At 32.2% G+C, this 16,823-nt stretch overlaps 2 protein-coding genes across 2 annotated transcripts; one reads left to right on the top strand and one right to left on the bottom strand.

Annotated features, from left to right (window-relative positions):
* The first annotated feature begins 292 nt into the window (after window positions 1-292).
* On the top strand, window positions 293-6,284 carry LOC108336004 (isopentenyl phosphate kinase). The gene is made up of 12 exons (XM_017572279.2): window positions 293-545; window positions 841-1,065; window positions 1,735-1,832; window positions 2,735-2,777; window positions 3,871-3,932; window positions 4,061-4,117; window positions 4,849-4,884; window positions 4,965-5,042; window positions 5,368-5,434; window positions 5,523-5,576; window positions 5,809-5,912; window positions 5,990-6,284. The coding sequence occupies exons 1-12, from the start codon at window positions 458-460 to the stop codon at window positions 6,083-6,085; spliced, it is 1,008 nt and encodes a 335-aa protein (XP_017427768.1). The 5' UTR covers window positions 293-457; the 3' UTR covers window positions 6,086-6,284.
* Window positions 6,285-9,120: 2,836 nt separating this feature from the next.
* LOC108335793 (eukaryotic translation initiation factor 5A) lies at window positions 9,121-10,896 on the bottom strand. The gene is made up of 5 exons (XM_017571948.2): window positions 10,712-10,896; window positions 10,304-10,426; window positions 10,148-10,204; window positions 9,694-9,768; window positions 9,121-9,498 (listed from the first exon to the last, which is right to left on the bottom strand). Exons 1-5 carry the CDS (start codon window positions 10,832-10,834, stop codon window positions 9,397-9,399), a joined length of 480 nt encoding a protein of 159 aa, XP_017427437.1. The 5' UTR covers window positions 10,835-10,896; the 3' UTR covers window positions 9,121-9,396.
* Between the last annotated feature and the right edge of the window lie 5,927 nt (window positions 10,897-16,823).

The following is a 16,823-nucleotide window of genomic DNA, read 5'->3' as shown; positions in this document are numbered from 1 at the left end:
TATAAAATACTTAAAACTTAATTAATTGACATGTTTATTATTTATATCAAATGGTTGAAAAAAATATAATATATTTTAGTTTAGAAGAAAAATGACACTTTAAAAGAAAAATAAACTGATATTTAGCTACTAACATTTTCTCCAAACATTTGCCAATAATAATAATAATAATAATAATAATAATAATAATAATAATAATAATAATAATTCTCCAAACATATAACTTGTGAAGAGATCTAATCGTCTTTTAAAAATCTATTCTTGATACTCTACCTAGTTGCAGGAGATACATCAACCCAGCATTAACCATTTATTTAACTTTGAAAATTAAAAAAATAAAAGTAAAAAACTAAAATTGAAGTTAAACCATGAAAAGATAGTTAACTTGTGGACAGATTCCACGACATTAAACATCTTTGATCGGTGAAGTAGGCGTGTGGAGAATCGGAGAAGGGGAATGGAGAAGAACAAGAATCAGAGCCAAACACTCACTTCCTCACCCCTTTCTCCTTTCACTCCATCAATCCGTTGCATAGTCAAACTCGGTATCACACTCTCCGGGCTTTTGTTTCTGAACTCCTTTTGTATTATTTGCATATTTTCTTTCCAAAGATTGTTGTTTTACAATGCTGCTGCCCTCTTCCATGTCAAAGTGTTTATTTTTTTTTGCATATAAGCATCTGGGGTGTCTCTTATTCACCAAACAGACAGACCCTTGAAGAGTGTTTGTTCTGTTCTTAAAAAATTTGGATGAGACCCTTTAGTGTTGTACATGGAGTGCTTCACTTTGAGGGTTTTCAATCAGTGAACAAAGTGAAATGCTTTTGGTTGGGTATTCAGGAGGAGCTGCGGTTACTTGCAAAGATGAATTGGAGATGATAAATGAGGAGGTTCTTCAGAAGGTTTCAGAACAGCTGAGGCAAGCTATGATTGCATCTTCTGAGAAGCCTCCCGGGATGGATTGGAGCAAGAGACCTGGAGGGTCAGAAATCTGTTGCAATCCGGAAGAATTTGGAGATCATTCTGCTATGGAATGTAGCCCTTTCATTGTGGTTCATGGAGCAGGTTCCTTGAGTTCCTTTTCTTTTTCTCTTCGTTTTGAAGTAAACTTTTTTTTTTCTAGTAATAGTAAGAAAAATAAGAATTCAATTAGAATAGTGAATACACTGACAATATAAAGGCATTTTACACCCTCATGTAATCATATAAAACTAAGTTTGTTGATTTTTATATTAACTGCTTTAAAAGTCATACTTGGGGATGATTTTCAATTGGTTGATGGCATAAGAATTTTATATTGATAGTGCATGAAAATTAAACACTAGAAATGTTAGGAAAATTAGTTTTTTTTTTTAATATTTTGATGTCGCACATACTAACATTGCATCGGTCTTCCAACTATCAATGACACCAAATTAATCCTCTAATGATAGTTTACGTCAAAAGATTTGTTCTTCATGGACCAATTTGATGTTATTTTAAGGATCCATTTAATGGAAAAGTGAAAGAAAATATGGCATTAAAGGACATATTAATGCAAAATTGGCACACATATCTTGTGTATCAATTTGATGTATTTATAAATGGAAGACCAATTTGATGTTTGTAATCTATTAGTTTTTATAAACTATTCAAGTTAAAACTGTTATAGAGATTTAGTATTATCTGTTGCGCTGGATGGATGGAGCTCCCTGAATTAACAATATTTTGTCCTCAAACCGGTGATTATCTCAGGTTCTTTTGGGCACTTCCAAGCTAGCAAATCTGGTGTCCACAAGGGGCAGTTGAATAAACCTCTTGTCAAAGGAGGCTTTGTTGCTACCCGAATATCTGTAAGTAATTGATGGCAAGATATCTGCAGTTGTAATTGTTGAGGTTGTCAAGACAAGTATGACATTTACACTGTTATATCAATGTACCTAGCACCTACTAAATAACTTCTTGTCTAGATCCAAGTTGATAATAAAAAACTTAGTCCTATATTTGACAGTGAAAACTCGAAATTCTTTGCTTCCAAATTTGGTCTAAATGTAGATGATAAGCTCTTTCTAGTTATTTTTGGGGGATCTTATAAGTTCTAATTTGTAACCATAATGGTTTATGAAGTGTTTTGCCATTAATATTACGACAGATGTCAAAATTGTAGAATTGTACTATTGCTGCAAAAACCATAGAACATTTTGTTAAAAATTGAAGCTCTGGCCCTCAAAATTTACCAATCCTGAGAAAGAAGCATTCTGAATCTAACATGTGGAGATGACAGTCTTTAATTTAAAAAGGGAGAATTTGACTGGTGGCATGATGTCTGACATCATCTAGAATATAGTTTATGATGAATATATTTTTAGGGTCTACCATAATTATCAAAGTTTAGATTGTAAGCAGTAGATATATTTCTTATGAATAGAGGAGATTAATCAAGTAAGATATCACTGAAGGGATGATTGGTTGGTGCAGTCTGGCATACCGCAATGTAAGAAAGAAAGTTTGGGTCTCCATCAGGGCCATATTTTATATATTAGAAGAAATTGGCCATGTGGTATCACTAGAGTGTTTTGATAATTTAATTGTTTTTATTTTTAATTTTCCTTATATATGTTTGGTCTGAAATTTTCATAATCCTTAGTTATTATGAGAACATCTTTTTTCAATATTAATAAACTGTTTATGTACAAATTAATTTCAGAATGAGAATTGTCTCTGTTGTTATCATTCTGTTTACTTTTAATTTCAGGTAACCACTCTTAATCTGGAAATTGTTAGAGCACTAGCCAGAGGTAGTTTTGCAATTATTGTTATGTATATATGACCACACATTCTTCTTATATCAGAGCATTAGGCATTTATCTTTTGTGTCAAACCTATATGCCTTTAGATTCATAATGTAGTTTATCATCTGTAATGTACTCAATGTTATCATGGCAACATGATGTAAATTTCAAGTTTTCAGTCATATTGGGATTTGGCTCACATGGTTGTTGTCTATCTTCTCCAGTCTTCTGTTCATGTTTGGTTGCTATTCTGATTTTACTAATGTGACATCTTCCTGGCTTTATTATTTTGGGCTGCTTGATACTCTCCTTGCCTCCAACTTAATGGAATGCAGAAAGCATAGACTCTCCAGTAAATGTTAATCTATGCTTTTACAAAATCTGCAAGGTGAACAGAGTTAAACTTCTGCACTAAAAGTCAATATGAAATTTTGCATCTCTGAGCACTTTTTTGGCTTTACAATTATTTCAACACTGATAACCCACTGATATGCGTTTCCACTATAACTGGAGGTGCATATACTATTTCATCTATTGAGTGAGGTTTCTATTTGTAATTGAAAAGTTGTGTATGCCATGAGCATTGGTAATTCTTGAGAAAATAAAATTTAAACCTAACTCAACATCACAAACTGACTTAATAAAGTGAGGTTTGTATTCACTTATATATTATAATTTGATCATATCTCTAGTCGATATGGAATCTTCAGCACATCCCCTCAAACTCAGGACTGGACATCTCAAGCATGGAACTAGGGGAGAAACATAATAGTGGATGACATGATTGGCTTAACAAACTTGACTTGGATGAATGTTGATCTGATCTTAAGAAAATGGAAATTAAGCTTAACTCATCTTAAAAAATGAAAGTGGATTTTAAGCATAATTTAACATCACAAAATTGACTTAGAGGTTTGCATTCACCTATATATTATTAATTTGATCATATTTGTAGTCAATGTGGAATCTCCAACAATAATTATTACCCAATCTTAATACCCCGCTGCTATCAGTTATTCTGTTTCATCCCCTTTATTGGCTTTATGTTCTTTGTAAAGTAATGAAATTCATTCTAAAAGATATTTGTTTCTCTGTGCAGAGGGAATTCCTTCAATTGGAATGTCACCTTTCTCATGTGGATGGTTAACCAGTGAGAGACATGTTAGTAAATTTTTAACTGAATATTTTCCAGATCATACTCATCAACATAATAAATTGTAGACTTGTTTGTCTTCATTTTCAGATAATAATATATGTTAATGATCTAACTTCGTTTTCCACATGTGCAGATATCTTCAGCTGATTTATCTTCAGTGGCTAAGGCAATTGATTCTGGTTTTACACCTGTAAGAGCGAATGTTAAATTTATTTCACTGCTTTAAAGCTTTTAAACATTTTTCTACCCTTCTAACCTTTCCTCATTGTCACATATAGATGTTCTTTTGTTGTTTCTAAATATCTTTTAGAAAAATAATTGGTAGTACTTAAAATGTGAAAGTAACTGTAAGATTATAATGTCGGATCTGTGGAGCCCTACTATATGTTATACCAGTTGATACATTGCTTGTTGGGGAATGGGTAGTTCCATCCGAAAATATAGATTCAGTTTGGATAATTTTCTTAGAAAGCACTTACAGAAGATAAAATAAATCAAACATTTTTGCATAAATTAAAATCAACTTATGGACTTTTTTCAAAAACTTCCTTATCTTTTTCATAAGCACAATGAACTTCCAGGAGTTATTTTGTATGTCAGAAATGAATTACTTGTCTCAGTTGAATTGCTCCCATAAGCTAGAAGCTAATCCAAAATGGTTCATAGTTCCCAACAATGGACTCTTTTCTTGAGTACTATATTATTCTTTATGCAATGCCAAAAGCAAATGAATTGTTATATACAGCATTTAATGAAATAGAAAAAAAGTAGTTCTTTATATGTAAAATTTTAAAATCTGAACATAAAGTTTTACTGCTATCTTTTTTCTTTTGAATCTTACTTTGAGGGTTCTAAATCTTGTAATTGTTTTTCTTCTATTTTTTCCCTTTGAATAACATTGACCTCAGTATATTTCTCTAGGTTCTGCACGGAGATGCAGTGCTTGATGAGATTCAGGTAGAGACCAAGTGTATTCAGTTTCATTGTTCCTTATTCACTAGCAATGGAGATGGCATTTTAAGTTAGGTTGTTTTCAGGGATGCACTATTTTGAGTGGAGATGTTATCATAAGTCATCTGGCAGCGTACTCAAAACCTAAATATGTTGTTTTTCTAGTATCCTTTATATATCATTTGCAACAATTTTTATTCTTTAATTTCAACAGATATAAGCTCTTTCTGAACATACCATACCAAATAGTTTTCTAGTTAGTGTATGATATAGAGTTCCATTCATATCTCCAAATGATGAATATCTTGAATATATTGCTAATAACAACCTCAACTTTTTATTGTCATTTCTCGCCACATTTGTAATACTCCAAATGGCTGAGAGCAGTTTAGCTATCACAAAGGGTTGTATATAATATATATATATATATATATATATATAATATTTTTGAAGACATTGCATGAATGTTTTCCATTAAATATGACTCAGACAGATGTATATGGGGTATATGATCGCCCTCCAACAGAACCTGATGCAATACTCTTAAAGGAGATTGGTAAGCATTTGTTGCGTATATGATCTTGAATATGGTCTAATATCTTCATGATTGGGTATTATAAGAGAATTTTCAACTGTTGTGACAGCTGTTGCTGACGATGGAAGCTGGTCAGTTGTAAAACCGAAGTTGCAGAACTCAAGTGAGCAAACTTGGCAAATCAATATTCATTTTTCTTTCTCTTCTATTCTTTGGTCTGACAAATTTTGCAGTGGGGCAATTTCTGAAATTATTAGTCCAGTAATTGTTCCAAGAAGAATTTTAGCATTCACAATGACTTAGTTATTCCTCCTTTCTTTCTGGTTATTTCTTCTGAGGGCTTAAATTGAACTGAAATATATAGAATGCATTTTCTTGGCATGTGTTCTCTACAGTTGAACTGACAGTTGCTGCTCATGATACAACTGGTGGGATGAAAACAAAGATATCAGAAGCTGCAATGATAGCAAAACACGGAATTGATGTCTACATTGTTAAGGTAATGTTTGTTACATTTGATCTGTTTGTGTTTTATGTCAGAACTACTAATGTTGAAACCTTTGGCTGCATTTTCAGGCAGCTACAAGCCACTCACTAAGGGCCTTAAATGGAGATCTGAGAAGCAGCATCCCTGATGACTGGCTTGGGACTGTTGTTCGGTCCTTGAGATAAATCTGCCTGACAAAATCTTTTGCATAGTTCTCAACCATCAACAACATGAAGTTGTAACTTTTGGCCGCGTCATGAATATGAGTTGTATATCTAAATAATACAACTTCCAAATCATGTGTCAAATGCTGAATGAATGAATTACTGATAATCATTTGAAACTTTTCATTTTATCCTAAACTCTTCCATTATGTGCTGTCAAGATTAGCTACATGAATTACTTGATGTCAGTAGACTTGATTATAAACCAAATTTTCAAGGAAATACAGTGTTTCTGTAAAATTGTTGAGTAGCTTATGTTGCTTATGCAAGTTGTGTCTGGCTACATCAATGTTTTTAAGTGCTTCCCTTGTATGAGTTGCAACACTTCATTCCCAAATACATTGAAACAAATTAACATATTCATGGTGGAAATATAATCCTTATTGCCTAAAGAGTGCAGTGAATGAAAAAAAGGATCTCTAAACATCCAAAAGCGCAAGTATAAGATTTAGTTGAAACTTGACGCTTTCATCTGTGCCTCTTGTCTCTATTGAAGGAACTGGCATATGATCTTCCCATACAAAAGAACATGGAATTCATTAGAAAACACAACAGTACAAGATTCTTGATAACCTAATTACAAAGTAACCAATAAGAAAGTTGAAGGTGGAGATGTTGCAAGCATCATTTTCCCCAAATTTAGATTTACATAATATGAATAAAAAATCATTGTTGGACTTAGATTTGATAATGAAGCGGCTGGAACATCAATGACACTGAAATCTTGGAATTTCAACTTCCTAGGTTAAAAAACTTTTATACAAAGACCACGCTCATGGTCAACAAAAAGTGAATTTTGCATTATTTATTGTTTTCTTTCTCTTGTTTAGATGTCACACAAACCAGAAATAAATTAGAACTTGTTCATAATTATTTGTGTGGCCTTATGAGAGTATTTTTTTCTTTAAGTCATAACAAATATTTCACTTTTTTGTTGATGATTTTACCAAAATGACATGATGTATCTTTTAGTAAGCAAAACTCAAACTTTTAATGTCTTACAAAGCTTGGAGCTATGTGGAGACTAAACATGGCTACAAGATTAAAATAAAGATCAAACAATGAAAATGAATATACCTCAAATAAATTCAATATGTTCTATGAATATGAGTACTAATTGTCAATTAACAGTTAACTATGCGCTATAACATATGAAGTTTCTGAAGGAAAAATTAAGATAATTAAAAAATGGTGAGATGTTTAATTGCTAAAGATACCTAAAAATAATCTTTGGATTGAAGCTGTTTACAACGTTATATCTCTTAAATAGACAACCCAAGTGAGTTATTCAAGAGAAACATCAATTAAATGTTGGATAAGAGTGATGCCAGTACAAAAAATTGAAGATTTTTAGATCAATTTTCTATGTTCTTGTTGCAATAGTTAAAAGATCCAAATTGGATGGAAAAAGCTGAAATAGGATTTTTCCTGTGTTGCAAGCTATAAGGATTATAAAATGTCAAAACTGATTGTCACTAATAGAGATGAACAATTGGATGAAAATTCATATTTGGGATTGAAAAAAATACAAAAACAAAAACAAAGTATTGATTGTATTAATTATTTTTTAATAATAATTTCTATCAATATCATAGTCACAAATAAGATATGAATTAAAAGAATGAATAAATTAATTTATGGGTTATTGTTTTAATAATACATTTATATTGAAATATATTTTGAATTGGTTCTTTAACTTTACTAAGAGAATCAAACTTAAAACCTATTTTGAGTAATCAGAAGTTTCCTTTGCATTAGAAATTAGCATGGCTTATTAAGTTAAACTCTAATTCTAACTGTAATACTGGAGACTAACATTATAAGCCGGTATAGAATTCTATTACTGTAGAAATTATCCAACAGATCACTTGATAATACTTGGAGATAAAATTGACTATTTATTCTAGTTTAATTTGTTCATGTGAAAATTTAATATATTTCTCTTTTAAAACACTTTTTTTTTTACTGAAATACAATTTCTTTAATTTTTTTTGTTTAAACTCAACTGATGCTGTTAAGAACGAAGGGTCATTTCATTTTATGCAAATATCAGATTTTTCATCTTAATATGTTCCACGGCAGTTATATTCTTCCTTTTTATCAGACTCTAGCCACTTCTGAGATCTCAATATTAAAACTTCTCCCAGACATGTCTGTTATTTTATGCCTCTTCCTTTTATTTATGTTTACCATGAAGTTTAGTATAATATAAGATTTGACAAACATGTAGCTGTTACAATGTTACTATGTTTGTATAGTTTGCTCCTCCTAAATAGTTTTTCTCAAACACATCCTAAAGTAGCAGAGTAGCACAAAGGGTGAAGTGCAATGCTACCTAAAATAGAACAAACTGAGTATTGCTTTCTCCTTTTCCTATTTGACCTCTTACAGTCATTTTATGAATATGTTATAAAGTGGATTTGTGTAATTTACTATCTCCTCTTCTGCATAAAACTGTTGAGGAATGTTTACATATCTTAAACTATGAACTGCAACGCTACTGTTTTATTTGTTTGTTGATGAAAATAGAGGTAAAAGAATGGCTCTATGTGGAGTTTACAAGAAGAAAACTGTCATACCTTCCTTGAATTCTAATGAAATTGAGGCAATGTTTTGCATTCTCTTCGTCAGTATTAAAGAGATACCTTATGATAATCTTTTCCAGATAGAAGAAGAAAATAAGATAAATAAATAGAAGTTAATTTATAAAGATTGTCCAATTTGTAAGATCTCTCTTATGTTTACTTCTTCAAGATTATTTACACAGAAGCTTCTTACATTTATCTTTTCTATAAAATTTCATCCAAACAAATTCTTTACAAGTGAATACAATCTAACAAGAATTTGAGGTCATGTTTTACCTTCTGTCTACTGAAGGAATTGATACAGAATTCCAGAAAGAAAAAAAAAACAATACAGTACAGAGTCCAGGGATTGCATCTTTTTTATCCCTAACCAAAGGGTATATTTCACAATGCAATTAAGAAACACCATAGTGAAAAGAAATTTTTTTATCAAAAAAGGGTCTGAAAACTTGCAAATAGCATCCAAACATAACATTTAACAGTTTATGGTTCTATATCCAACACAATAAAAATAAAGATCAAGGACTCCCAAATAAAGCCATCCAATTTTGGCCACATCTTATAAGAATGGCACAATTTTTTGGCTGATTTAGCATACAAACCCACATAAAAGAAAAAAAGAGAAATAAGTACTATATCATCTCAGTTACAACTTCAGCTTTCCACCATTAGCCTGACATGGAACTATTACTTGGGACCAATGTCCTTAAGTGCACAAATCTGCTCCTCTCCCATTGCAGACATAACAGACACAACCAGATCTTTGCCCTCAGCAAATCCATCCTTGATCTGCATGATACAGATTAAAATCAATATAAGAAGGAGCAAATTATGAAAGTTCAGATGATCAAGATCATGCCAGTTTCTTCCCTTTGTTTAATTGGACAAATAATGTCATCATCAAATGTTCATTCTTCATAACCATAATTTAACAATTTTGTGCAAATTTCAACATAAAAAGCAGAATAGGTATCAAACAATAACCTGCGTAAGCAGACTTTCATCGGTTGGAAGCCTAAGGTCATCCTTAGTACCACCACTGTCAGTCAGCAGACTTACCTAACATATTCAATGAAAGGTAACAAACATCATTAACCAATTGTCAAACTAGATTAATCACACCATATCAGAAAAGAATGTGAAAAATGAAACAGAAAACACACACATCTATATGATAAAGATGAAATTTCAAACATATATAGTTTATTCCCTACACATGCATCAACCATTAATCATTTACTTTAATCACTGGGTCTGATTCAGCACTTTCTAAGAAAATTGATCATGAAATAAAATAATTCAAACATGCAATCATAGAAAATCAAATAATCATTTAACCTACCAAAACAACTTTATTTACATCACATCAAAAATCACTTTGGGGCTATCAATAGAAAAGGGGAAGGATTAACAGATAAAAGTGTAATTAAAATCTTACAAATCCATCCTCTGATATATCAATGAGCTGGTAGTCAGTGCGATTGACATGAGGAACCTATTGTAACCACAAAAACACATAAATCATACCATGATAAGCATATTAGTGACCTAATTAAAAAGGTAAAACCCAAATCCAAAAGACACTCATGTATACATCACAGTTATGGGAAGATGGCACAATATCCTCAAGCTTTTTGCCTGTGAAGATGTCAATTCCAACAAAGTGACACTTTGCGTGTCCATGCTTGCCAGTTTTGGAAGTTGAAACTTCCACAACCTGTTCAGCCAACACAATCGTCAATAAAAAACCAAACTTTAACCTAGGTTTCCCACAAACAAAATCCCTAAAAAGAGGAAAAGCCACAGAGAGGGATAAAGTTCCACATGAAATCAATTTCATAAAAAAAACCAAGTGGGGTCTGATTAATCACGTCAATTGTCTCGATCCACTTAACAAAAAGAAACCTTTCGACAAAATTCAGTGCAAGCCCGATCAAAAGTGAAAAACTTAAAAGGGCACCATAATTTTTTTCCAAAAACATTAAAGGAAGAAAAAATGAACCTTGCATGGCCTGTTCTTGATTACAATGTATCCATTTTTGCGGATAGTTCCAGCTTGTTGGGGATATGTCTTTGATGCTCCAGCATCAGCCTTTGACTCAAAGTGGTGTTCCTCGTCCGACATGGTTATGGCTCCTCACAAGCATCATAATGTATGAAGCCTCTGCTCTTCTTCTTATAGAGACACCCTTGAAAAGAAGTAACAATTTCTTTTATTTTATTTTTTCACGTTTTTTAGTTGATGATAACTATTAAACCTTTTTGAAGTAATATTGAACCCACCACGAAACTTCGACTTTATCTTGTATAATTTGGTAGAATTAATTAAACAGAAATATAAGTGAAAATTTTTGTAACCATATTTAATGTTAATTTTTATGGTACAATTTTATTTTTTAGTAATATTATAAATTTCTAATTATTTTCTGTAATTTTAATTAAATAATTTAGTTTAACCAATAAAATTAATTTTCTTTGTTTAATATAATATTGACAGCATCATTTTTTTCCAATTATAAATGTTTCTTTTTTCATTTAAAATATTAAAATATTTTTTTAATTATTTAAATTATACCATAACTAATTTAAATAGTTGAATTTTAGTTTTTGAAAAAATAGTAATGACTGGTATCTTCTGTTGTAAAAACTGAATGGAATTAGTAAAATATTTGATACAAAGTCTTCTTTTATATTTTTAAAGTTATTTTTTATACATAAGTGTGTTGTTGCTATGTATTGTTAAAACTCTTATCCAAGCAGTTTTTTAAGGTGCGCAAAATCTGTAATATAGTTATATAAAAATCATATAAAAAATGTTTTAAATATGTATATATAATATTTTATTTAAAACAAATGAATTATGATATATGAAGAAAAAATATAAAAAAGAAAATATTGAAAAATTACAGTGAAAATTTTATTCATATAATAAATAAGAATAAAAATTTTCCATATTGAAGCATGAATAGTTTTGTATATTTTGTTTTTCTTTCCCAAAAGCTATATTAATCTAAAAATTATATAATATAGAACTTTTTCTGGAGTGGTTTACCCTTTAGAAAAGTCTTCATGCAGTGCTGGGTTGGATTTGCGTTCATTCAACGCCACAACTAGGAGTGGCCACGTGTGACTATATGGGACCCATTAATCATCAAGGTTCTTTTTTTTCTTTTTCCTTTTAGTTTTCCACATTTTACAATATTTTTATCTGATAAGTGAAGAATTGGTTCTGAACAGCCAAATTTGCATTTAAGTATGTTCATTTTCAAAGCAATCATTAAAAAATGTATGATATCTACTTTTTTTTCTATATAGAATCTGAAAAGAGAAAAATAATGATATCACTATACCACTAAAAAGAATAAGACTAAAACGCTGGAAAGTGGGAAAAAGAAAACAAAAGATAGAAATTCATATTGTTTTGATGGCTGAATTAAAGAATTAAAGAGTTGGTAAGTGAAAAGTAAAATAATATATAATAGAAAATAGTATTCAAATTAAGAGAGTGAGAAATAAGAAAAAATATCTCTTATATATTATGACTTAATTATATTTTTAATTAATATGACTTAATTATATTTTTAATTATATGATATATCTCCTCTACATAATGTGAAATTAAATATTTATAAATTGTTTAATAAGAATTTGATAAAAAATAGGTTTGATATTTATTTTGCTCATGGGTGGTTCAAAGTGATATTCCTTTCTTTTAAAAAAAGTTTAAAATTATCTTATTGTGTAAAAACGATTCAAGTAAGTCATTTTTGCTGATAAAAACTTTAAGAGTGTAGTTGTCCAGGTCAAAACTAAATGCACCTCTTCATTGCATTGTCCGTTAAGGTCAAATGAGGTGTCAATTTTAAAAATAAAACTTAATGACATGAGGTCAAATGAGATGTCAATTTTAAAAATAAAACTTAATGACGTGAGGTTAAATGAGGTCACATTTCTTCATTGTGTTTTAGATCTTGCAAATTTAGGGATTTCATATTAGGGTTTTGAATTACGGTTGATTTCGTGTTTTTGGGTTATTTTCTTTATTTGGGAATTTTCTTTTCTTTGGTTGATCTTGCGTTTTGGATTTTGGTGTTCATGATCTTACAATTTGAGATTTTCTGTTCTTGCTTTCTCAATTTTCGAATTTAGGATTTGTGGTTTGCAGGTTATTGAATTGGATTTTTAGGGTTCCTACTTTTGCTTTCTTGATTTTTCTGTGTTTGTTTGGTATTGCAATTTGAGGTTAGGGTTTGAATTAGGATTCTAGATTTTCGCTTGGAGGAGGATGACTGCGAATTTAAGTTTTGGTATTTGTTTCTTTTTTGTTTCTCTTGGACCGAAGACGTTGATGGTGGTTGTCCGAGTTTTAGATGGAGATCATCAACAAATTATTTCTGTGGAAATGGGAGGGAGAAATAATTGAAGAGGCAGAAGGAGAAAATAGGAAAAAGATCAATTTAAAGACCAATTTCAGCATATTCTTCAACCCCAAATTTCCATGTCATTAACTTTTATTTGTAAAATATACACCTCAATTGACCTCATCATGTCACGGAATAAAAAAAACGCCCAACTCATTTAGTTTTGTCTAGGGGACAGCTACACCGTTAAAGTTTATAATGTCGTCAGCAAAAAGGACTAACTTGAACCATTTTTACACAATAAGGGACAATTTTGAACATTTTAAAAAAGGTAGGACCATTTAAACAAACGTTACGAATCGAGAGACCAAAATAGGTATTAAGCCTAAAAAATAATATACCAATCTTAATAAATGTTTTAAGGATTAGTTAATCTTTTAGAGTATTCTTTTACTATGTTTATGTTTCCATGTACGATAAAGATATCTTAAGTATATTATATTACAATTCAAATATTGTAAATGTTTATGATGTGTTTAAAGCATTTTCATTCTAATATATTTTAAAAGAAAATCTCACAAATCAAAGATATATTGAAGAATATTTTAATGTTATTGAACATAAATATATCTTTTAGAAAGAGTATACGTAAACTCTCTCTGGATCATCAACATTCTATGGTTATGTCTTTTATTTCAATTTGGATAAAATTTATTTAATGTAAGTGTGACATCTCCAAAATATACGGCGTGTATATATAATAAGGACGTCACCAGGTTATAATAATAGAAAGCAGTTGGAAACATACATCCGAATATTAGGATTACAGTCATCCTTAAAATACTAAGAAGCGAAGCAAATGTACTCTAGTCTGCCCACATACCATGGGTTCAACATATTACAGTTTTTAAAATGCAAAAAGTTAAAGTAAGGAGATCCTAATGGTAATAGGATTCAGCGTCATCTTCCTCCAATGCTTGCTCTAGGGGCACCTCCTCGCCATCTGCTCCCATCCAAGTGGATGATCATCGCAAGAGGAAACATACTCAAACATAGCACGAACACAACAAGCAAGGGTGATCTAATTATATAAAAAGCATACAATATGACAATATGCATGCAAGAGTTAACTTCAATCAAGCAAGGAAAACACGCATCCTAACATGTTGAATACTAAACTTGACTCGTCCGGACTTTAAAATGATAGTCGAGCTATGGAGGGTCTTGCACTCGTGGTGGCTTATGAAACTTGGGCTCCCCCACCCTACCACACTCACGAGGTTAGCCTGTTCTGGGCCTTGAGGCATACTGGAAGCCCCCAAGACTGAGACCTCCTGCTACTCCTCACCACATGGTTCAATCCTCTCTACGTGAGAAGAAAGACCATTGGAGTTTCAGGATGACCCCCAAGACTAAGCTCCTACTTTCATTCTAAACAACTAAGGGCACCACCATGGATCTTCTCCTTGAAGATCATGGAATTACGTCCATCAACCATACTTTTAAAACCACATACTTTGAATCACCAATCATACCATTGAATCACACACACTTTCACTTTAACAGTATACAACAGGTTTGAATCCCATCATACGATATAATTTGCTCCAAAACATACTTCACAAACCATACAACATTCAACTCTAAGTGAAACAATATAAAAAAAGAAAATAGAAAATAAAACCCCGAACGTTTCGAACAGCGCACCACCCTCGCAAAACGAAACTGGCGCTATTCGCATAGCGCACTCTCCTAGCTCGCCTTGCGAATTAAGTCTGAATAAGTGTCAGACTTTGGGTCCCTCGCATAGCGCACCCAGGTCGTTATGCTAGAACCTAGACAGAGACCAACCCCCCTAAAACTCTCGCCATGCGCCCCACTCGCTTTTCGAATTAAATGGGCAGTGGTTCCAGACCACCACCAGTCGCATAGCGACAGGATTCGCCAGGCGAATCCACAAACAGAGAGCAACACCCTCTGGTCATTCGCACAGCGCACCAGCTCGCACAACGAATGACTCAGACAGTGAGCAGTCTCTACAGGGTCTCGCTATGCGAGACAACTCGCCTAGCGACTCTACATAGTCTGCAGAACGCCCAATTCTGCAGATTATGCCCCCTTGCACCCTCTAAACCAATTCTAGTCCTCTTTCCCATTTTCTAAGTCCTCTAGATCATTATTATGTCCCAGTTAAGCCTGTTTATGCGATTCCTGAGTTTCCTCTAATGCTTTTTCAAGTGATTCAAACTCACTTCACTCTCTAGAACATCTAAATCAACAACCTAATGGCCTAAGATTCATTCTACTGTTTTTAACATGTTTTAGACCTTCCTTATGTACTTAACAAGTTACATTTAATCCATCCAAGTTGCCCAAACTGTCCCATTGTGCTCTAGACCCCAAATGCCCAAATTCAACACCTCACTTCCCTTGAACTAACCTAAACTTCTGCCTGACTGTTAAACTGTTTACCAAATTATCACTTAACCAGAAATCTCGCTCCATCCCCTTCCTACAGGTTCAATTTACCGCCTTTTTCATTCATCCAAAATGATTCCCAAACAAACCACTACAGTCTCATCAACCACACATCTCAGGTCATAACATCCAACATGCTTAAAATCATAAAATACAATCCAACACCCATCAGTTCAGCAGTCAACATGCATTCATTTACAAAGCAGTTCCAAGAAAGAATTTCAGGAAAATAATTAGCTCCCCTTACCTTGGTGGTTATAAGCATAGTACTACTCAGAATAGTAGCAAAACCCCAACAGTGCCTTACACAGCCAGCACACAGTAAGACCCTACAATCCACTAAAGTGGAGACAGAAACAACTCTTAGAGCTATAATAGGCAGACAATTAAAAGAGAAAGACTATCAGCTGCATGCAAGCAATAAAGTTGCATGCCCTAGGTTCAAGATAGATGGAGAAACTGACTTACTTGTCCAAAACGAAAACTAATCGGATGAATGGGAAGCTCTCAACTCCGTGAACGAAAGGATACCACCTATTTGACAATGCAACGGTTGTAATTTGTGAATGGGTAGAGAGAAGGCAGAGCAAGAAGAAGAAGAACAGAGGTTAGAGAGAGAAGGAAAAGTTGGCTAATGAACTCAGATTGGGAAAAGTCTCTTCTAAGGTCATGGTGTCCTTAGTTTTACGGGTCTGGCTGCCCCCAACATAAGGCCCAAAAGCCCTATATTTTTCAGGCCCTTACCCTTACAGTAAGCCTAGTAAGTGGTAAGTATCAAGTTTTTGCTTAAAAAAGTATATGCAATTAATGTTACATGGAGAGCATTTAATACATTTCTATGCATGAATGTTGACAAACACAATATGAATAAGAAGACAATCTCTTATATTTACAGCGATAAGAAAATGATTTGTATCTATTTTTTCAAAAATCTCTCTATATATAAGATATCTTTGAAGAAGAAATGTTAGAAAATGGTGATCAGTCTTATGAACTTGTGATCTGCATATAGAAATTGAAACCATAAGTGTGTAAAACCTAACATGCCATTACATAATCATTTGTGTCCTTCAACTATCTAAAAGAGTGAAATTCATTTGTATTAGTCTTAGGATGTCATCCTTCTATTGGTGAGCGGAACATGTGATATTTTAAATCACTTTATTTGAAATAGTTGTTTAGTCCGGAGTAACTATGTTTTAAATAATACACAATCTTAGCAAGGAGTTACGGTGTTTAAAATAATACTCATTCTTAACTAAGAGTAGCTATATT

The sequence above is a fragment of the Vigna angularis genome, chromosome 10 (genome assembly GCF_016808095.1).
Source record: "Vigna angularis cultivar LongXiaoDou No.4 chromosome 10, ASM1680809v1, whole genome shotgun sequence".
NCBI lineage: Eukaryota > Viridiplantae > Streptophyta > Magnoliopsida > Fabales > Fabaceae > Vigna > Vigna angularis.
Note: the sequence above shows the minus strand (reverse complement) of the source record. Positions and strands in the feature narration are given on the sequence as shown.